General features: G+C 43.3%; 1 protein-coding gene across 1 annotated transcript in view; it reads right to left on the bottom strand.

Annotated features, from left to right (window-relative positions):
• Positions 1–5529: 5529 nt before the first annotated feature.
• The window catches only part of LOC309553197 (intercellular adhesion molecule 5-like), a 75552-nt gene continuing 57332 nt past the window's right edge, over positions 5530–23749 (bottom strand). The window contains exons 4-7 of the mRNA XM_082254142.1: positions 22461–22718; positions 16928–17188; positions 14956–15216; positions 5530–5645 (exon numbers count right to left, since the gene is read on the bottom strand). Of these exons, the coding sequence (XP_082110268.1) occupies positions 5551–5645; positions 14956–15216; positions 16928–17188; positions 22461–22718 (875 nt within the window). The 3' untranslated portion in view covers positions 5530–5550. The remainder of the gene's footprint in view (positions 5646–14955; positions 15217–16927; positions 17189–22460; positions 22719–23749) is intronic.

Raw genomic sequence — 23749 nt, 5'->3', positions numbered from 1 at the left:
AGGCACTGCTCCCTCAGTTCCCGGTTTAGACACACCCTCAGGCGACTTGCAACTTTACACACCCTGGGGTAACAGTTGGAACCCATTTGTAAGTTACATTTTTGAAAGGGTTTGGATCTAAAAATTAAAAGACTAGTCCAAATGTTAAATAAAAGGTTGTTAATATATATATTCTTTCTAGATACATGGATTGCACCTGCTCCTGATGAAGTGATTGTGCATGAAACGTGTTGAGCTAAATAGGAGGCAATTTAATTTCAATTGTTGTCAATCTTACCATGTATTCAATTGCATACTGTTCCAACCATTTTTGTTTTATATGTGTACTTATGTATATACCCATTACGAATATATGTACTTCATTATCTATTGATTAGTGCCCTGGTTTTACTGTACCATTCATGTACATCTCAAACCAATTGATCCAATTCTCCAACTAAGATGTAACGGTGTCACCATCAGTTTATCTGATGCTCCAATAAAAATATGGTTTTATATATTTACGTGTTTCTTTTTACATTACATGTGTTTACAGCTACTACACCTTTGGTTGGTCACACACCTCATATAAAGTCACAAACTTTCTCCTACTTTTTGCTTTGTCGCATATAGGGATGGAGGAACATGTTTCTATGAGCCTCATTTAAAGTCCCAAATCCCCCCTTTTTTTTTTCATGTTGAAAATCAACAGACTTACTGGCAGGATCACAATGTAAAAATAAAAAATAAAAGCCTAAAAATAAAACAAATGCAGCCATCTCATCCAATGATTGGTAAGCTGCAATATAATAAATGTTTACTTTTGGGTTTAATACCGCTTTAACGTTATTTCACTTTGGATCAAATGTTAGAATGTTATATTCGCCCTGCGAAAGACAACAAATAGAAGCTGACATTTCACAGATACTGGTGAAAACAAGACAGGCATTATTTGTGACTTTTCATGAATCTGCTCCTTGGTAGAGGAATGCCCCCTACACTAGTGTCCAGTGGAGGAATACCGCTTACATTGGTGGGCAGTGGAGGAGGGTCTCTGCATTGGGGATCAGTGGAAAAGTGACTTCTTGCATTGTAGTTCTCCCTTCCCTTGCATTGCGGGCCAGTGTAAAACTGACCCCCTACACTGGATTTAAGTGGAAATTCTGCCCCCTAGGGGTCTAGGTGAGCTACTGCTCATGGAACTCCTAGCAACCTACAGAGGATCCCTAGGGTTCTACGAAATACTGAAAAAATTAAATACTGCCCTAGCCTGAATGAGCATTATATCGTCAATATATACAGGGGGCATGGGGCAGACAATCCATTTTTTTTAAAAACTGCCTAGAATTTAGCATTAAAAGGTAACTGTATTTGTCTGCTGGTACATTTTATACTGTATTTTTTTTTTCTCTATGTAAATAAAATTACAGAACATTTACAAATAAACCTTGAACATGGGGTATACCTAAGACACTGAATTCACAAAGCATTTCAGATAGTCTAAGGTGAGAGCAGGACAGAAGTTCTTTGCCTGCAGGGCCCCGTTCACACCTATCAGTTGCAATGCATTACATAAATGCGTGTTAATTATTTCAAAATATTCACATTTAATATTTCATGCTCATTCAACTTAAATAAAATATTTTTCATTATATTTTTTCAGACCACCAATAAATACAATTCATTTGACTATACATTATCTTTCAAATAATTTGCATGCATATTAAATTGTCATTTTTCTTTGTTGTTCTTTGTTGTATCTTGAAATATAATCACACATGACAGAAAAAGGGGTCAATTCGCTAAGAGTTAATTAACGGAAAATAAAATGCATTAAAATAACGCATACGATAAATCAGTTGTGAAAGTTCAATTCACTAAAAATTTTGTGTTAAATAACCAATGCGGTATTTTTTCGATTGTTCGGTAACTACTACATTTTCTCATGCGGTAATTTATCCCACGTGTCAGTGGTTAAGGGTTGTTTAAGGTAATTTCCTTATAATATTTTACTTTTTAACATGTTTGTTATTTTTCTTTTGCCAAAAACAATTTTTTAATCTAACGTTTTTATAGTAATCTGTATTTGAAGGCAGAACTACCTTCTCAAATCTCTCCAAGCTCCTTTACTAAATCCATCATGCCATAAATTTAAAAAAATTTTTTTTTTTTGTAAATGTGTGGCCTACTAGAGTTTATGAAACTTAATAGCGCTCTTTTTTATGTTTTTGGCACAATTCTGTACTGCAACCTATGTTTATATTGTGGAAACTAAAGAAAACTGGACTATATTTTTTTAAATAATTTTTTGAAACATTTTTATTAATTTTTCATGTTCCTATCCAAGTTTAACTTGTTGTAATGGTGCATATAACCAAAAGTATTACAGTGGCCACTTCAAGCGGTCACTTCTGGCTAGAGTAATTGTCGTGGTTAACAACATACTCCATTGTTGCCCTTTTGTAAAGGTTTACCTTTTAAAAAAAATGTTTTTTCTTTTCTTGATGGTAAATTTTATCCCATGTTAGCATTTAATTTGCACTGCACATCATGCCTTTTTAAACAAAAAAAAAAATTAAAAATTCTTCTGTACTCGTGATGTATGCCACATTTTTGTGTGTCCACTGCTGGTGGAATAGGTTCATTTTTCTGTCGGTCCTCTGTTGGTGGAATTAGTCCCCTCTCTGTGGTTAGTATTGCACCCCTTTCTGTGGGTGGAATAGTACCCCTTCCTGTGGGTGCAATTAGACACCTTGCTGCTGATCTTCTGTGGGTTGAATTAGGCTCTCGTGAGTGGAATGACCCTTTCTGAGGGTTTGAGTAGGCCCCTATTTCTGATACTGCACTGGTTACCGCCACCAAAAGGTGTTGGGAATTGGACTGTTTCGTTTGTGAATTGGACTAAGGGCTCTTTCACACGGGTGGTCCGATCAGATCCGCCTGTCAGTTTTTTAGGCGGATCTGATCGGATCCTCCATGCAGCTCTATGGGGCAGCGGGTGTCAGCGGAGGTCACCTCCGCTGACACCCGCTGCCATCCGCATCCGATCCTGTGCTGAAATCTGGACGGATGGAAACCCTATTTTTCCATCCGTTCAGTAATCGGAGCGGAGCGGATCTGATGAGAGTGGACAAGCGGTCCGCTCTCCTCTGATCCCCCATAGAGGGCAGCGGGTGCTGAGACACCTCCCTCTCCGCTCTGCAAGCGGAGACGGAGCTGTCATCCGCCCGGCTCAGTGGGGATCGCGGATCGATCCCCGCTGAGCAACACGGATCCGCCTGTGGAGGCGGACCGTGTGAAAGAAGCCTTAAAAGATTACCGCAAGGAAGGTACTGTAGTGGTTGTCACTAGTACATACATAGACACACAAGTAATAATAACTTGACGGAGGTTCTAACCTTCCCTGATTTTACAATAAAACCACTGCTTTTATCCCAAGCAGTTGAAAGTTTCGATTTTTTTATGTGCTAACTGGAGAATGAGTTGGGGAACATTTGTATTGCTCTGTATATCAACCTGCCCACAAGCACCTATCACCTTTTTATTCATTTTAAATTGATCTGAGCCATTGCCATTGTTTCTTTATTAGATTTCATACTGATGCACACTGGGGGTCTTCAGATGCATTGAGATATGTTGGGTTTCTGGCATGCTAGAAGGAGGTACCTTCAGGTAACCTGTTCTCTGGGTTATGCATTGTTCATGTGCATCCTAAGATTGGCTCAACTTGATTCTTCAACACGACAAGGCGCCAAATCGCAGTGCGTTGGCTGTCAGAGAGTTTTTGGCTGAAAAACATATCACAGTGCTTCCCCATCCACTCTACAGCCCCCGACATGGATCCTTGTGACTTTTTCCTTTTCCCAAAGATGAAGAAGGTTTTGAAATAACACCATTTTGGTAGTGTAGCTAATGTCCAAACAGCCAGTAAGCGGGCTCTACATGCCATCCTACTTGTAGACATCCTGCTATGAAGAATGGAAAAATAGGTGGGAGTGTTGTGTACATTTACAAGGTGCATACCTTGAAGGAGACAATTTTCAATTATAAAATTTTTCAATAAAATAATTTTTTAAATATCACTCTCATTAATTTCTGGACACACCTTGTATGTCTGAAATATATAGTTATCCACTCCAAAGATGTCACAGTCTATGCCGTCCTTTGAAAAATGGTATCAACAGTTTTCTGGTATCTCTCAGGTGGTATCGATGTATTATCTTGCAAGGGGGCAAATCATTGCCAGAACATGCTATGCTTTAATCCTAAGGACACTTCAATAGGATTTGCAGGTGAAATTAACCAAAGGGGTGTTTAACCAAGAAAGTGCTGAAAGCACCTACATGTGCACGGCTATCTCTGTACCTGCTGCTTGTTCGCAGTATATTTGCTGTGAGCTGGTTAAAGTACCTTCAGTTGACATTCATTACTCATCATCAGTTACTATCAGGGCCGGCCCTACCATGGGTCCCGGTGTGACCATGGGACACAGGCGGCACTTAGAGAGGGGCGGCCCCCGGCCGCCTCTTCTCTTCGGCTATTGCTAAAAAAAAAAAAAAAAAAAAAAAGGTCCGCGGCCAGCCTGACATGCACACTGCGCATGCGCCGCCGCTCGGAAAAGCCCGTAAACGTTCGGCTATTTCCGGGAATAGCCGAACATGTACAGACTTTACCAAGCGGTGGCGCATGCGCAGTGTGCATGTCAGGTTGGCCGCGGACCTTGTGCCGACGTTGGTTTCCCCAAGATTTCCAGTTTCCCCAGGTACTCGGCTCTGATCGGAACTCCGCCTCTCGCCTCCCCAGCACACATGGATTCTGCCCCTCCAGCTTCCTCCAGCCTTCTGCACTCCATCTCCGCCTCCCCAGCCATTTTTAAATCCTGAGGCGCCCTTTAGGAACAGGTAAGTGAGACTGCTCCACACACAGCCACACTACCTGCCATAATGCTGGGCTGCAGGCATACTACAGAAGATGCAGTGCTGCGGGCATGGTACATGCCCACAGCACTGCATCTCCTGTAGTATGCCCGCAGACCTGCATTCTCCTCTGCCATGCCCGCAGCACTGCATTCTCTTGCACCATGCCCACAGCCCTGCATTCTCTTGCACCATGCCCGCACCCTGCATTCTCCTGTACCATGCCCACAGCCCCACATTCTCCTGCACCATGCCCACAGCCCCGCATTCTCCTGCACCATGCCCACAGCCCCACATTCTCCTGCACCATGCCCACAGCCCCGCATTCTCCTGCACCATGTCCGCAGCACTGCATTCTCCTGTACCATTTTGTAGGGAAAAAAGGACATCAATTTTATTTGGGTACAATATTGCACGATAGCGCAATTGTCAGTTAAAGTAATGCAGTGCCTTTTTGCAAAAAATGGCCTGGTCATGAAGGGGGGTAAATCCTCCAGGTGTCAAGTGGTTAAAAATGAATGATCACTCAGAATATGTTTTATAGAATAGTTTATTCCATGTAGAGGCTTATTGACTGAGAACACTGTTAGTGAGTATAAAGAGATGTTTTTTTCATAGTTTATTGGAAAAGTTTGTGATGTGAAATTCTTTACAATTACAAATAACAAAATATAATTGTGATCAGTGTGGCCAAGATGGTGACTGTTACAGGTGCTTGTCGCTCTCCTCTGTTGTCCTTTGATTCTGTAACTGAAAGGAGACAGAAAGTGAAATGTCAGTCATTAAACACATGCCATGTACCTTAAGGGCTAATCCCCGGCTGTGCGTTAACATTCAGAAAACGTCACCTTTTTCCACACAGTACCGCCACATAAGGCACAGTTGTATTGTATATGCAGTTCAGTCTCTCACTATTAAAGTACTTGTTAACACAACATTTCATATTCCTGATATGTGTATGTTGTATCGTGTACCTGTGTTAAAATGTATCTTGTTCTCTTTGCATTGCTTCATTTGTGTGAAATACCTGGTGATCTAGCCAAACCCCTGCTTTACTGACCTCTAACAAACTGACCATGCTAGGCATGAGAGCACACCGATCCCGGTGTGGTCAGTTTTCTGGCTGTGCTGGGAGCTTAGCCTGCCTGTCCTCCAAAGGTCAAGACTTGTGCTGACTTGACCCCCCCCCCGCAAATGCACAACTCTTTACTGGGAAGATCAGTATAATGCTGTTTCTCTGCCTCTTGCTGACATGCCCCCTGCAGCCTCCATCCTGATCACCCCCCAGGTCCCCCCTCCAGTTAACCCTTTCACTCTCTGTCACAATGTCACTATATACAGTATACAGATAATTTACTGATCACTCTATTAGTGTCACTGATGACTCCAGTTAGCGCCAGCGGAAGTCCCAGATAGGTTTAAGGTACCCGCCATATATCCCCTAATAAAGGTTTAACCCCTTGATCACCCCCAGTTAACCCCTTTACTGCCCTGTCACAGTGTCACTATATCCAGTATACAGACAGGTCACTGATCACTGTATTAGTGTCACGGGTGACGCTAGTTAGCTAGTTAGCGTCAGTGTCAGTCTTAGTATAGCATCAGGGTCCCGCAACATATTTTCTAATAAAGTTTTAACCCCCTGATTGCCCCGAGCTAACCCTTTCACTCCCTATCACAGTGTCACTAGTAAAGTGTACAGATCTTTTTCTCTGATCGCGGTGTTAGTGTTACGGGTGACACCAGTTAGTTAGTGTCAGCATCAGCGTCAATTAGGCTCAATCCTCAGATTTTAACCCTTTGATTGCCAGTAACACCAACACACACACACACTATATACCTCCATTACTAGTATAGTGTCTGAGCGGATCAATATCTTTGATCTGATCAGAACTATACTAGCGTCGCCAATAGTTTAGTGTTGCCAAAAGCTCAGCCCTGACACCTGCCAGCAACTGCATTTAGCCACGCTACCCAGCCCACAAGAAGTGCAGTATCAATAGATCACTGTCACTTCCAATACACAGCACACAAAACCGCAGTGTTAGCAGAGTAAGGCCTGATCTCTGCTAGCACTAGCAGGTATTTTTTTTCCGTAGCGGTTCAAACAGTCCTCAACAACCAGGTGCTTTCAAACAGTTTCTCCCCGCAAGCGTGCCAGATATTGGGTCAATATGTATAAGCTCTGTGACAGGGCAACAGGCTATACATGTAGTTTTATGGTTTACGAGGCAAAAGATAGCAGCGTGGAGCCCCCCCAACTGCCCAGACTACATAGGGAGCATCGGCAAGATTGTTTGGGACTTGGTGTCACCTTTATTCGGAAAGGGGTACCATTCATACGTGGACAACTTCTATACAAGTGTGCCAATTTTAAGACACCCTTTTCAATTAGGAATTGGCGCATGTGGCACCATGCGATCTAATCCAGGGGGCTTCCCCTAATGGCTTGTAAATGTCCAACTTAGTCAGGAGGAGAGAGCCTGCTTGAGCTGCAATGAATTGTTTGCAGTGAAGTAGAGGGACAAACTGAATGTTTTCCTTCTGTCTTCCATTCACGCAGACATGGCAGTCCAAATTACAATGGCAACTGGTGTTGAGAAGCCCCTCTGTGTCCATGACTACAACTGTAAAATGGGAGGGGTGGACTTCAACGACCAAATGATGGGCAAGCACTTAGTTGCCCATAAGGCCAGACGCTGGTACCAGAAAGTGTCTGTATACTTATTCCAATTGGCTCTTTTCGATGCTTATATACTATACAAAGGGTCTGGAAGAAGTGGATCCTTCCTAAAATTCCAGGAAGAGATCTTTACAGCCCTTCTGTATCCAGAAGGTTCTGTGGCCCAATTACCCAATCAAGATGCAGTGAGCCGGCTTCATGAGAGGCATTTTCCAGATGTCCTCCCTGGTACCCCTACCCAAAGAAAACCCCAAAAAAGATGCCGTGTCTGTAGCAAGCTCGGATATAGGTGTGACACTCGCTATTTTTGTCCCTCCTGTCCTGACGAACCTGGTCTCTGTATCGGTGACTGTTTCCGTTGCTACCACACACTAGTAGAGTATTAGTATAGGGTACAGCATGGCACAGTCTATGGCACACTTTCACACAGGGTCTTGAAAGATGTTAGTTGGCTATCAAATTTTGAGAGACCCCCAACCTGGAACATTTATAGTTACAATAAAAGTATAAAAAAAAACATAAAAAATAAAAAAAAGCCAAAAATAGTTGTCATTTTTTTTGTTCCTACTGTTTTACTGTATTTTATGCTATACTGTACTGTTTTATTGTTACTGTGTTTTATTGTTAACAATTGTTTGCTTTGCAGGTATGTCATTCTATTGTTTTACTGTACTGTTACTGTGTTTTATTGTTAACCATTGTTTGCTTTGCAGGTACGCCATTCATCTGCAGCACTGATTTGCTTATTTTGACAGCAACATGGTTTGCTCTCACAATACGTAAAATCGGTGACTCCAGCGCTGTAGGAGGTGATTTCACCACTACAGTTAAAAAAAAGGAGCATATATGGCGAAGCATAGGGGCAGGGGTGGACATAGGGTCGGATTTTACTCTTTTTTTGGCACAGATAGCAATAAAAAAAAAAGTTGTTTTATTGAGTTAATGTTTTATTGATACTGTATTTTATCATTAACCGCTGCAGCACTGATTTGTTTATTTTGACAGCAACAGGGTTTGCTCTCACGATACATAAATCCGGGGAATCCACCGGCCCCACTGATTGGTTCCCCTGCTGACCAATTGCATGCGACCCCACTGGCTATTGCACAAAACAACATACAGGTATCACCCCCAAAGTCGCCAAAAGTAGTGCAGGAATAACTTTTAGAAATAGGTGCTGCAAAGATGGCGTCGCACACATTTGGACAGTGCCAGTGCCAGCAATAGGTTGCGATTTGACATGTCAAATCGTATGTCAAATTGCTCCGATGTGAACAGGAACTGAAACTTTGAACACTTTTTGTTTTGATGCACTTGGAATGTATTTAATGAGTTTAAACTAAAGGTTCAGTTGGGCTTTAACGGCACAGTCCATTTTCCATTTCACTTTTTTCCACTTCTTCACATTTCCACTTTCCGTTTCCCAACCCCTAATTATACCTGCGCCTACTGCAATCCCTAATTATACCTGCACCTACTGCAACCCCTAATTATACCTGCACCTACTATAACCCCTAATTATACCTTCACCTACTATAACCCCTAATTATACCTGCAGCTACTGCAACCCCTAATTATACCTGCATCTACTGCAGCCCCTAATTATACCTGAACTTACTGCAACCCCTTATTATACCTGCACCTACTATAACCCCTAATTATACCTTCACCTGCTATAACCCCTAATCATACCTGCACCTACTATAACCCCTAATTATAGCTACAGTATCTCATAAACGTGAGTACACCCCTCACATATTTGTAAATATTTTATTATATCTTTTCATGTGACAACAATGAAGAAATTACATTTTGCTGCAATGTAAAGTAGTGAGTGCACAGTAGTGGGGGGGGGGCAGCTGTTTTTCCCACACCCTGGCCGCCAGTGTGGAAGAACCCTTTGTGTAAAAATTCTAAATGGCTGTTAATATTTATAAGTGAAAATACTATTGTTGATCCAGAGATTATCTGATTGCCTTTGGGGATCAGAAAGGATTTTTTTTGTTGATGCAAATTGAATTATGCTTTATGATGGATTTTCACCTTTCTTTGGATCAACTAAGGATTTAGGGTTTTGGAATAGAAGATGTTTTTATATGTATCTTTTCATTTTTGATTAATATCGATGGCTGTATTCCTTTTGTTAACATAACTATGTAACTATAAATTTCATCTACATCCTACTCAGGACCTGCCCTAGGAATTCCTTGTAAGATAATCTAAAAACAGACACCCCTTAGAGTCTCCCAGTGAAAGGTTTAATTTGACACTGACAGGAGATCAGACAGTAGACCAACAAATGGAAATGAAATGGAAAGTGGACTGTGCCATTAAAGCCCAACTGAACCTTTAGTTTAAACACATTAAATACATTCCAGGTGCATCAAAACAAAAAGTGTTCAAAGTTTCAGTCCCCGTTCACATCGGAGCAATTTGACATACGATTTGACATGTGAAATCGCAACCTATTGCTGGCACTGTCCCAATCAGTGCGATGCCGTCTTTGCAGCACCTATTTCTAAAAGTTATTCCTGCACTACCTTTGGCGACTTTGACAGCGATTTCAATAGACATCTGTGCATGAACCTGCACAGATATCTTTTTAAATCGCCCCCGAACTCGCACTGCAATGCGGTTTTTAAATACTGCGAGTTCAGTTGAACTTGCACGATTACAAACCCACATTCAATGTGAATGAGGGCTAACAGTTAGTTTTTTTTATAAAGCAGCCATGGCTTGAGTAGATAAACCTGTCCCCTGTCAGCAGCTGAAGAGTGGGTTCCTTACTCTCTGTGCAGAAGCAGTGCTCTCATTGCAGAGGTTCAACACACCCCCTAATGAGTCAAGCCTATAGCTCTTCAATCAACAAAACGTATACTCCCGCTGATTGGAGAGCTCTGGTTTGTGACTCAGTAGAGGGCGTGTCAGACCCCTGCAGAGAGTCCACTGTTTCTACAAAGAGAGGCAAGGGTGCTGCTCTGCGGCATGCTGGCAGGGGACAGGCTTTCAGGCTGTGGCTGTTTTTAACCACTTGCCAACCAGCTCCTGCACATATACTGTGGCAGGTCGGCTCTATTGCAGGAAACGACATACCTGTACGTTGTTTTGTGTTATACCCAGTGGGGTTGCGTGCAATTGGCCAGCGGGGAACCAATCAGCGGGTCCGGCGGATGCCCGAGATCGCTCCCCATCGAGACAGAAAGGTGGTCTGCCTATGTAAACAAGGCAGACCACCATTCTGTCAAAGATGAACACACGGATTCTGTTCCTGATCCTGTTCCTGCTATTCAGGAACACAGGTCTCTATGTTCATCTAGTGAGTCCATCCCCCACACAGTTATAAAGCATTCCCTAGGGAAACACTTAACCCTTTGATCGCCCCTGGTGGTAACTAGGGATGATCGAACGGTTCGGGTCGACCATCGGTTCGACCCGAACATTGGGTGTTCGAAATTCGGCCGAATTCCGAACTTTTTGCTGAAAAAGTTCGGAATTCGGCAACCAGAACCGACCAAAATGCAATGGGACAGGAAATGGGCTTTAAAAGCCCGTGATTGGACCAGAACCATTAGTAAAAGCCAATTGAGGGGGCAGGAGAATGCTAGGAATGTGATTGGAGTGACTAGGGGGTCCAGAGGCCAATCATTAGTGAATATGCCCCCCAGTATATAAGATAGCCCATTTTCCTAGCATTGTAATACAGGGATGTGGAAGAGAGTGGAAGCAGTTCTGTTACTTCTGCTTCAAAAGAGACATTTAATAATTATTAGTGTGAGGAAAGGGATATCTAGTGTAGTTAGGGTGCTATTTTCTACTTTAGTTAGATTCAAAAATCTAGTTTCTGTAGGGAAAGTGTTAAGTGCCAGGGTGACCGTAGTGTAGTGTAGGGTGAACTGACTGACTGCTATGGCAGGGTGACCAAACCCTTCCATGTCAGGGTGACCGCTATAGAGAAAAGATTGTTTCTCTTAGGTCACTTATAGAACAGGGATATGGGTTCTCGCCTGTCACCCTGCTTTTTGCTGCAGGCGTTTATAGGGCTTTTTTGAGGACATGTTTGGAGTCAGGCATGACATCTGAACTTCTGTATAGGGGTATATATACACACACACTTATATGTATTTTACACATACGCATATATAGGTGTTATAGGAGCGGAGCCCTATGCCTGTTAATTATTTCATTAGCGCAAGCATAGTGTTCTGCTACTTTCACACCTATGTATGTGTAGGTGTATATATACATACATGTGTGTGTATATATATACCCCTATACAGAAGTTCAGATGTCATGCCTGCTTCAAAAGACCCCAAAAAATGCCCAAAAAAAGCCTGCAATAACACACCTGGGCGTTTTTTTTTTTGGCACAGGCGTTTTTTTGGGCATTTTTTGGGGGGTCTTTGGAGGCAGGCAAAACATCTGAACTTCTGTAAAGGGGTATATATACACACACACTTATATGTATTATACACATACACATATATAGGTGTTATAGGAGCGGAGCCCTATGCCTGTTAATTATTTCATTAGTGAAAGCATAGTGTTCTGCTACTTTCACACCTATATATGTGCAGGTGTATATATACATACATGTGTGTGTATATATACCCCTATACAGAAGTTCAGATGTCATGCCTGCCTCCAAAGACCCCCAAAAAATGCCCAAAAAAAAAGCCTGCAATAACACACCTGGGCGTTTTTTTTGGCGCAGGCGTTTTTTTGGGCATTTTTTTGGGGTCTTTGGAGGCAGGCAAAACATTTGAACTTCTGTATAGGGGTATATATACACACACACTTATATGTATTTTACACATACACATATATAGGTGTTATAGGAGCGGAGCCATATACCTGTTAATTATTTCATTAGCGCAAGTATAGTGTTCTGCTACTTTCACACCTATATATGTGTATGTGTATATATACATATAAGTGTGTGTGTATATATACCCCTACACAGAAGTACAGATGTTATGCCTGCCTCCAATAACCCCCAAAACCGGCAAGGTGTGAAAATAGCGGAGCCATATCCCTGTTCTATATTAATTCTAAACAACCTTTTTTTCTGGTTCTGGACATGCTACAGAGCTCAAAACTTCACAGGTACACTTTTTAGACCCCCCCAGACACTAAATCCAAAGAAATCTCATTTTTTTTTTCAATAATTTTTTCAATAATTGGCTCTCTATCAAAAATAACAATTTTTAAGAACTTTTTTTGTGTGATTAATAGTCCCTGGGGCATGACCCAGAACCCTAGGCACTTTTTAGGGGCATTTATTGGGTTTTAGGGCTTCAAAATTGTGTTTTTTGATTCCATTGATTTCAATGGGGTTCTGAAATCCGGGCCGAACTTTCTGGAAGTTCGGGTGTTCTGGTCGAACCGAACTTTTGAAAAGTTCGATCATCCCTAGTGGTAACCCCTTCCCTGCCAGTGTCATTAGTACAGTAACAGTGCATATTTTTAGCACTGATTAATGTAGTAATGTCACTGTCAAAAGTGTCAGTTAGGTGTCCGATCTGTCCTCCGCAATGTCACAGTCCCGCTAAAAATTGCTGATCACTGCCATTACTAGTATAAAAAAATAAATAAATAAAAATGCCATAAAGCTGTCCCCTAGTTTGTAGACGCGATAACTATTGCGCAAACCAATCAATATACACTTATTGGGATTTTTACCGAAAATAAGTAGCATAATACATATTGGCCTATATCGATTAAAAATTTTGATTTTTTTTTTATATTGGCTGTGTTTTATAGCAAAAAGTAAAAAATATATATTTATTTTTTCTCAGAATGGTTGCTCTTTTTTTTATGTTGAATATATTTTATTCAGTTTCAAACAGTATAAACAATAAAGAGTGGAGACATAGGAGCAACAGTCAATGTCCAAAAAATAAAGAAGTATACATGGAGATGATAATAATAAAATATCAAATATCACAAAATTATGATAAGATACGGGTCTCTAAGGTATGGAAAAATAAGCATATAAACCATATTTATAATGAACCAGTAGTCCGCTAGAGATAAGGTGATTAAGAGCACAACAAATATAATGGAAATGCGCAGTGGTACTACAGTCAATAAAACCATAACATCATAGTAGAGAATGTTACAGAATGAGAAAAGAGGAAAAAAAAAAAAAGGGAAAAGAAAGGAAGGGGAGGCAGACTACATTTGAGAGGGCCCCCGGACTATATGCCACAAAACATCAAAATCGGCGGAAAACCGGAAGTACAGCCATATGGTCCACATAATGGAGTGGGGTTCATTTTTATCAGTATCCCAGGCTATCATATGTTCTATATCTTCGATCCTGTCCATTTCACACGCCCAATTTGCTAGGGAACAACCCGTTGGCACCAATATCTAGCGATAACAGATCGGGCAGCCGTCAGAAAATGACAGATTAGGCTTTTCTTGATTTGTTTATTATAGGAGCCTGGCATGGCAACATAGATAGTATGGTTATGCCAGGTTCATTTGGGAATATGTCCCCAACAAGTTTGTCATATAGGCTGAGAATTTTATCCCAAAAAGGGATAATGCACGGGCATGTACCCCAGATGTGTGACATGTTGCCAGGTGCCTGAAAACATCTCCAGCATGTTTCTGGTATGGCATGATCGTTTTTCTGTAGGATAGTAGGGCAGCGATACCACCGAGACACAATTTGGTAATTTCGCTCTTGGGCATGAGAGGAGATAATTTAAAGGAGAGCGCCAGTGTTTTGCCCCATTCCATAACATCAGGAGATATATTCAATCCCCTTTCCCATTTTGAGAGGAATGGTGGTGGTCGCTCTTTTTTTTGCTTATAGCGCAAAAAATAAAAAACGCAGAGGTGATTAAATGCCACCAAAAGAAAGCTCTATTTATGGGGAAAAAAAAGGACATCAATTTTTTTGGGTACAGCGTCGCACTGTAAGGCCCCTTTCACACGGGCGATCCGATTCGGACCTGATCGGATGCTCCATGCATCCCTATGGGGCAGCGGGTGTCATCGGAGGCATGTCCGTTGACACCCGCTGCTATCCGATCCGATCCTGTCCGTGAAATCTGGACTCATGGAAACCCTATTTTCCATCTGTCTGGAGGAGCAGAAGGGATTGGTCCGTTCTCATCCGATCTCCCTATAGAGGAGAGTGGGAACTGACAGCTCCATCTCTGCACACAGAACGGAGGCGGATCGATCCCCCGCTGAGCAGAACGGACTCCCTCGGGCGGTGCGCAGTGTGAAAGGGGCCTAAGACTGTAAGACTTTGCACATCTTTTGTTTTGATGCATCAGGAATGTCTTTAGCTTATTTAGGCGGTAAGTTACATTGGGCTTTAGGTTGATGAAATGACAAACATGGCTCTGTGGACATAAATACCTTTTACTGAGATTTTCTGTGTCTTTGTGGCCAAGCCGTGTTTGTTTTCTGCTTTGCACTGATAATTGCCATCATGGGTTTTGTCTGCACTCCAGATGTTAATGACACTTTTATCGGAGCTGTACTGCACATTGGTTGTTGGGGTCTCCCAGCTGTAGGTAGGTGGGGGCACTCCTTCTGCTTTACATGTCAGAGTCACATTGGCCCCTTCTGCTACAGATGTAGATGGTTGCACTTTAATCTGAGTTATGTTGGGCTTTACTGGAAGACAGTAAACAATATATAATATAATGTTAGGACTGGACTAAACATTAACCACAAAGTTTAAAATGCAACTCCAACAGATAACACACAATAGACACTTGTATATAGAATTTCTTTTACCGGTCAAAAATAAGTGTAAATTAAAGGAACTGCCACTGCCACACCTGTACCATGCCAGCAGTACTGCATCTCTTGTACCATGCCCGCAGCCCTGCATTCTCCTGTAACATGCCCGCAGCCCTGCATTCTCCTGTACCATGCCCGCAGCCCTGCATTCTCCTGTAACATGCCCGCAGCCCTGCATTCTCCTGTAACATGCCCACAGCCCTGCATTCTCCTGTAACATGCCCGCAGCCCTGCATTCTCCTGTAACATGCCCGCAGCCCTGCATTCTCCTGTAACATGCCCGCAGCCCTGCATTCTCCTGTAACATGCCCACAGCCCTGCATTCTCCTGTACCATGTCCGCAGCCCCCGCACCATGCCCACAGCCCCTGTTATGGGTCTCGTGGTGGTCCTTGTCAATTCATGTGAGCTGAAAAGAAAGCACATACTGTACATCTTTAGGCCTCATTAACATGAACACTGAGCAGCTCCTGAGTGCTGAGGAATAAAATCCCCAGTGCTTTCTGGTGCCTGGGAAGTTGCACGTGTCGCATACAGCGGCATATATGAGTGAATGGCCATGCTTAGGTAAGTGCTGATGGTTCTACCTAGGCATTGCCATATGGTGCTTCTCCCCAAACTTACCACTTTCAAAGAACACAGCTGAGAAAAGTATAACTTCTCTGTAGTCATATTAGTAAAAGGAAAGTTCTCATAGGTTGCCAAGGTTTACTAAGGCTCAGTTACCTATTTACAAGCTGCAAAGTTCTTTTACTTTAAAGTGTTACTAAACCCAGGACTATACATTCACTATATCTGGTCTCCCACAGTACACAGAGCATGGGAATGCAGTTATTTTAATAATTTTAATTGGATAAATACCTTTTCTCATCAGCAGTATATAGCAGTCTTGTGACTTGTATTAGTTCCTAGTAAAGCTTGTAGGAGGAGCTTTCATTCTCCCCTGACCCTCTGTCTGGACATGTCTGGACAGTGCTGATTGGCCCTGTGCTGATCACATGCACTCTTCCCAAGAAAAAAAACCCTCTCTAGCACTACACACCAAACTGAGCATGTGCAGCCCATCCCCTGGCTCTGTAAAAAACAAGGTAATTTTTTGGAGACTCTTAAAGAAGGGGAGGATCAGAGAGACAGGATCAAGCAGCCTTTATACACAATGCAAAGGATTAACCCCTTAGGTTCCACAGTGAGTAAAACTGGCATGCTTTACTGCATATAAAGACTGATTCTACTGTTGTGGGTTTAGTAACACTTTTAAGGCCCCTTTCAAACGTATGCAACCTAAAAGTCGCATGATTTTACAGCTTTTCTGCAGCGATTTTGTTGCTGCGATTTTACATCGATTTTTGCAGCGATTTTGAATGGACTTGAAGCAATGCCTATGTCTTTGGACCTCCAAATGCACTAAAATCACCCCAAAGTAGTGCAGGGACTACTTTGAAGTCGTACAGATAATAATGGTACTCATTGGAAATCATGGAGAACGACTTGTCATGCGATTGTGCAGTCCCAAAATCGCCAAAGGGGCCAAAATCTAGAGTCATTTAATGTTTTTTAACAATTCTAAAAAAAATTCCATTCACCTGCTAGAGACAGTTGTCCATCTCGTGTGTCACTGCCGTACGCATTCTGAGCCGTACAGGTGTACGATCCGACGTGCTTCTTTGTAACCCCCCATATTTTGACAGTTTGATTGTCCTGAGAAATTTGCACATTAGGTATTGGGGTGATCCAACTCAAGGAAGAAGGGGGGGATCCGCTACTTTCACACGTCAATGTTACATTGGCACCTTCAAACACCTGTGTGGACGGCTCAATGTCAAAACGTGATATCTTAGGCTTCGCTGGGGAAAAAACATTTTAGATAAACACATACTTAGTTATTTATTCATTTAAAGTAGAGCATCATATTAAAAAAAAAATAAAACTGTAGGGCAAGACAGTAAAAGTAATATGTATGCAAATATTATAATCTGTTTTACTTCGGTATACCTTTGAGCACAGTAATAAGTATTCAAATATTACTTGTTGCCATTGTGTCTACAGCTGGCTGTAGTTGTTAGTGATACCTTGCAGGGCAGGGTCAAGGGGTGGGCGAGAAGGGTCAGTTGCTCTGGGCGCAATGGTTTATTGCAGGGATGGGGGGGGGGCACCTTGACCCTAACCCTAAGGGAAGGGGGGGGGGCGCAGTTTGGCATTCTTGCCCTGGGCACTGGATGACCTTTACCCGGCACTGATACCTTGTGTAGACACACCATCCAATGCAGGGCTTTTTTTCCTCATAGAATAGGTGCAGGTACTCCCCTCTTCCAAGTCACCCTTTGTCTCTGCCCTCTACCCACCTCTGAGCACCGTCCCTTGGTTCTACCCCCTACCCACCTATGAGCACTGTCCCTTGATTCCACCCCCTACCCACCTCTGAGCACTGTCCCTTGATTCTACCCCCTACCCAACTCTGAGCACTGTCCCTTGGTTCCACCCCCTAACCACCTCTGAGCACTGTCCCTTGGTTCCACCTCCTACCCACCTCTGAGCACTGTCCCTTGGTTCCACCCCCTACCCACCTCTAAACACTGTCCCTTGGTTCCACCCCCTACCCACCTCCCAGTACTGCCCTTTTTTAGAGAAAACAGAACCAAGTATAATTTGCAGGATTGAATGGAATTTGCTAAGGATAATAAAAGAAGCAAAACAGATCCCCTACAGCCATTAACAATGGCCCCCAAGCACCAATAGATTCTTCCAGCAACAATAGACCCCCCCCAGCAACAATAAAACCCTGCAACAAATACACCCTAACAACAACAGATCTACCCCAGGAACACTAGGCCCTCACCAGCCACAATAGATCTCCCAACAGCCAGCAACAATAGACCCCTTCCTCAACAATAAATCCCCCCCAGCATTATAAGACCCCCCAGCAACAATAGACCCCTCCCTCAACAATTGATCCCCCCCCCCCAAGCAATAGATCCTTCAGCCGCCAGCATCAATGAACCCTCCAGCACACCCCAGCATTACAAACATTGAGTTCTGGAGGTGCAGGAACTGTGTTCTCCTGCGATCCCATGGAAAAAAAACCCTGGTCCTATGTATCTATACCTCCCCAATGGCAATAATCAAAATCTCCTATTTTATCTCCATTCACTAAGAGAAGTGGGATGAAGTACTAGCTATGTCAGCCTTTCCCAATCTTTTCAACACAGAGGAACCCTTGAAATAACTTTCTGGGCTTAGGGAACCCCTACTAAAAATGACTATATCTACAACTCATGATACATTAGTGTGATGGTCAGTGGGAAGAATGATCCTTACACTTGTGGTCATTAGGAAGAATTACCACCTTACAGATAGCTAAAAAGATGATTGGTGTCAGTGGGAACTTATCTGAGAGGCAGAAATTGCTCATTGTTCAAGAAATCCCTAGCAACCTCTAGAGCTGTGGTGTCCAACTCAATGTTATTGCGGGCTGCATCAACATTATGGTTACCCTCAAAGGGCCAGTTGTATCTGTAAGACTAGATATCCAGAGCACCCCACCCCTTACATCAAATGTAAAGAGTCCCCTACCTTCCCTTACATCACAGTGAACCCCCCTTACCTTGTGCTGCTGCCAAGACAAGCTGGGAGGAGAGCTGGGGAGCAGAAACTGCAGGGTTTGGAGGAAAACCAGAGAAGGTCTGGAATAAGCTGACTTAGTCTGCTGACTGCTGGGACTGGGGAGGCAGAGACGAGGGGGTGCAGAGAGGTGCAGGATCTGTAGGAGGAGTTCTGCCCTCCTCTCTGCTGAGACAAGGTGGGGGCGGAGACCAGGGGGCTGCCGCAGCTGCAGGAGAAGCATGAGAGCCACATGAAATGGCCTGGTAGGCCAGATTTAGCCCACGGGCCTTGTGTTTCACACATGTGCTCTAGAGGAACACAGTTACATAGTTAGCAACTGCTAGGGTGAAAAAAGACACAAGTCCATCTAGTTGAACCAATAGAGAAAAACAAATAGAAAACCTCCATATACACAATGCTATACCCACAGCAGATCCAGAGGAAAGAAAAAAACCTAAAGCATGATCCAATTCTCTCCAGTGGGGAAAAAAATACCTTCCTGGTCCCAAAGGAGGCAATCAGATATTCCCTAGATCAACTAACCCTGGTGTTATTACCTATACATTTTAGTATCCAGCTATATTTTGTGCATTTAATAATGCACCCAGCTCTTATTTATTACAGGTATTTATACAGCACTGACAATTTGTAGGCAGGGGAGGGTCTATTTTCTCCACTGCAGGTGGCTCTCGTCTGCATCGGCATTGCAGTTGGAGAGAGATTCAAGAGAAGCATGATTCCTCTATGGTTTCCTGGGTCACTGGGGAAGTTATCCAATTGGATGCTGCCATCCCATGTGACTGGGGCAGCCATCTCGGGTCAGGCAGAGCCTATTTAAGACCCTGGCTCCCAGGCCTGGCTTGCATTTTACAAGTGGGTAGATTAGGGACAGGTTCTCCCCCTGTTAGGGACAGAAATAGCAGCAGGGAAAGGTTGGAAAGCATAGGGATTGCAACTTCTCTGGACATCTTCCCACTTGAGCAAGTAAAGCCAGGCTGCATTTTGCCCCTCCTAACAGACACTGTCAGGTCGGCTGAAACCTACACTGTACACAATGCTGAAACCCATGAGTGTTCCTGGTTGGGATGTCTTCCCACCAGGTTTATTGTGAACAGTCTTTCCATTACTTTAATACAAGTTCTCTATATTGCACTTGGACAGTGTGTGTTATTGCTGCTGCACCACATCAACAAATTTACACATGTATAATGAGCATTCACATCAGCCCCTGTCCTCAAGAAGCTTATGATTTAGGGTCCCTAATTCACAGTCATACATACACATACTAGGGCAATTTTAGACAGGGGACAAAAAAACCTACCAGCATATCAGTGGAGTGTGGGAGGAAACCCATGCCGGCAAAGGGAGAACATGCAAACAGGCAGGTAGTGTCATGGTTGGGATTTTAAATGACAACTCTAGAGCTGGCAGATAGAAGTGCTAACCACTTAGTCACTGTACTGCTCTTTTTTAAAAACAATCTCCTGAGCTGTCAAGGACTAGTTCTTGAGGGAGTCTATTCCACATTTTCACAGCTCTTACTGTGAAGAAGCCTTTCTGTATATGAAGGTTTAAGTGGAACTAAAATGTTGTTATGATACACTGTGAGCAGGCAGGAATTTTATTTCAGAAGAGACATGCAGTGCTCTGTGCCCCCCCCCCCCAACAGAGCACTGCATGTCTTTGTCTCCCCACTGAGTACTGGTGCCCCCCTGTCCCCCACAGGGGGGCACCAGTACTCAGTGGGGAGACAAAGAGAGCACTGGTGCTCAGTGGAGGAACGGGGGGGGGGGGGGGGGTCCTGGTGCTTAGTCGGGGGACAAGGAGGTACTAGTGCTCAGAAGGGGGAGAAGGGGGGGCTCCTGATACTTAGTGGGGTAAGATGGGGGACGGTCCTGGTGCTTAGTGGGGGCAGATTGGCGTTCACTGCTAGTCAGGGGGAGAAGGGGGAAATGGTGTTCAATACCTGGCTGTTGATACCATCTGAAATCGTGTAGAAGAAATATCCCTGTCTCACTTTTCTTGTCTGCTAATCTTTCTCCAGACAGATGCAGTGACAGAGAGCTCAGACTATCACTGCTGCCAGGGACAAGCCAGGCCCGGGCTCCTCTGGATTGATGCTGGGATGCGAGTGCAGTGACAGCTCAGACTATCACTACTGCCACTTGTAAACAAAGAGCCAAAAGAATATAAAAACTTCCTCTACTCACTTATCTGCCGGGCTCTGACTAATGACTCTTTTAATGAAGAGCCCAGCAGAGGAGGCTACTGGTGGAAGTCTTCATTTGCTGCTGCTATTGGTTTACTTAGCTGAGCTGTCACTGCATCTCTCTAGATGTGCCGGCAACAGGAGTAGTGATACTGTTGTCACTAGTCCTGTCAGTGGTGGGGTGGCACCCCTCTCAATGCCGCGCCCCAGGCACATGCTCCCCCTACCCCCCCAGTTTTGGCTCTGTCGATGTCAGTGCTGTCACATTGCTGACCTCTCCTAGTGGACTTCCTTTGCTTCTATGTTGATGCTTTGGCTTCAGTGCTGAGTCACAGACCCAGAACTAGTATAGAGATAAGGAATCCTGTCAGTTTCCTGGCTCTCAGAGAGCATGCTGGGTCTGGATCTGTGACTTAAAGCGGTTGTAAACCCTAAAAAAAACCTGCAAGACAAAGGCATAATGAGCTAGTATGCATCGCATACTAGCCCATTATGTGTAACTTATCTTAGAATGAAGCCCCGACACGGACCCCCGGACATCGCTGCGGGCGCTGCCATGATCCCTCGCCGTCTCTTCCGGGTTCGGCGGCTCGGGAGTGATTTTCCGGCAAGCTCCCGGCAAACATAATTAAAGGTCCCCCCGGACCTTCAGAGCGCATGCGCCGCTCGCGCGAGCGGCTGCATGCACTGCAAATATCTCCTAAACCGTGCCGGTTTAGGAGATATTATTTGTACCTACAGGTAAGCCTTATTATAGGCTTACCTGTAGGTAAAAGTGTCAAAAAGCGGGATACTACCGCTTTAAAGTGAAATGAATCACAAAACTTTTTTTTTTTTTTTTTTTACATTTTGGATAGTGTAAGTTTTTATTTTTTATTGCCGTCTGTGTACCATTAGGGAGATTTCCCTTCACTCCATGTCCCGTAACTACTACTGGAGGTGAGGAAATCCCTCCAGAACTAATGTCCCCATTGGAAGATTTCCCCTGTAGTGCTAGTAATAACTCATAATTTAGGATTTTCCTTCATTTTCACTCTCAGTGACAATGGTCACCACTCACCAGGACAAATAAAAAGGGTAAATCTTTAATTTGCAAATTTTTGATCTGCCTGTAGCAGAGCATGATTTGTATTTCTACAGTGGTTTGGCAGTCTGGCAAGGACTAAGATCTGTAATCGGTGTCGATTAAAAGGAGGCAAGCCAAGGCAGGGACTGAGTCTGAGATCTGTAATTTGTGTCGATTAAAGGAGGTGTGTGAGACTTCCCCATGCAGCAGCAAAGTTTTGCATTATTTTAAGAAAGTTTACCTGCGAAATTGAGTTTTTTGGTCTCATTGTTTGTCCCATGCTTGTTTTCTACTATACACTGGTAATTTCCTAGATGACTCATTTGTAGACTCTTGATGGTAACAGTTCGGTTATCAGCCGAGATCTGAAAGTCAGAGGAAGGTGTTTTCCAGCTGTAAGTTGGATCAGGAACGCCGTCAGCCTCACAAGTTATCTCCACTTTATCTCCTTCTCCATGTAAAGGTGGACTCACTTTTATGCTTAATACTTTGGGTTTATCTGAAATAAATTTATTGAATAACGTAAGTGTAGAAATAACTGTAGAAAGACAATAAAGCAGATGTTTGATTGTCAGTACAATGAATATCCCCATTACAGCTAAAACTAAGAGAGAAATATTGCTTTAACCACTTAAGCCCCGGAAGATTTTACCCCCTTCCTGACCAGGGTTTTTTTTGCGATTTTTTTACTGCATGACTTTAACGGACAATTGCCCGGTCGTGCGACGCTGTACCTAAACGAATTTCACGTCCTTTTTTTCCCACAAACAGAGCTTTCATTTGGTGGTATTTGATCACCTGTGCGATTTTTTGATCATGCGCTATAAACAAAAAAAAGAGCGTAAATTTTGCAAAAATAACAATATTTTTCACTTTTTTTATATGAAATTCCCCCCAAAAAAATGTAAAAATCAAAATTTTTTAACATTTTCGGCCAATTTGTTTTATGCTACATATGTTTGGTAAAAAAAAAAAAAAAAATCGCAAAAAGCATATTTTGATTGGTTTGCGCAAAAGTTATCGCGTTTACTAACAAAGGGAAAGATTTTTGTCATTTTTTGTGTTTTTTTTTTAACGAGTAATGGCGGCGATCTGCGATTTTTTTTGCGATACTGCGACATTGGGGCGGACAGATCGGACCCTTGACTGACATTTTTGACACTTTTGGGGTTACCAGTGACATTACTGCAGTAATCAGTGCTATACATATGCACTGTTACTGTAAAAATGACACTGGCAGGGAAGGGGTTAACTGTATTGGAGAGGGAGGGGTTAATTGTGTCCTAGGGGCGTGTTTCTAACTGTAGTGGGACAGGTCTCCTATTGTAAAAACAGAGATCAACAGTTCTACATAGTAGAACCGTCTGATCTCCATTTTTACACAGGGGAGAATGACAGGTGGCTTGTTTACATAAGCCGCCCGCCTTTCTCCCGCTCTACCGACGATCGTAGTGTGACCGGCGGACATCGGGTCCGCCGGTCACACGCCTGGACTCCTCTGTGAACGAGCCTCAGTGGGCGCGCGCTCGC

Source organism: Pelophylax lessonae (genome assembly GCF_965119305.1).
Source record: "Pelophylax lessonae genome assembly, chromosome: 4".
Taxonomy (NCBI): domain Eukaryota; kingdom Metazoa; phylum Chordata; class Amphibia; order Anura; family Ranidae; genus Pelophylax; species Pelophylax lessonae.
The sequence above is the reverse complement of the archived record's forward strand: the minus strand, read 5'-3'. Positions and strand labels throughout refer to the sequence as shown.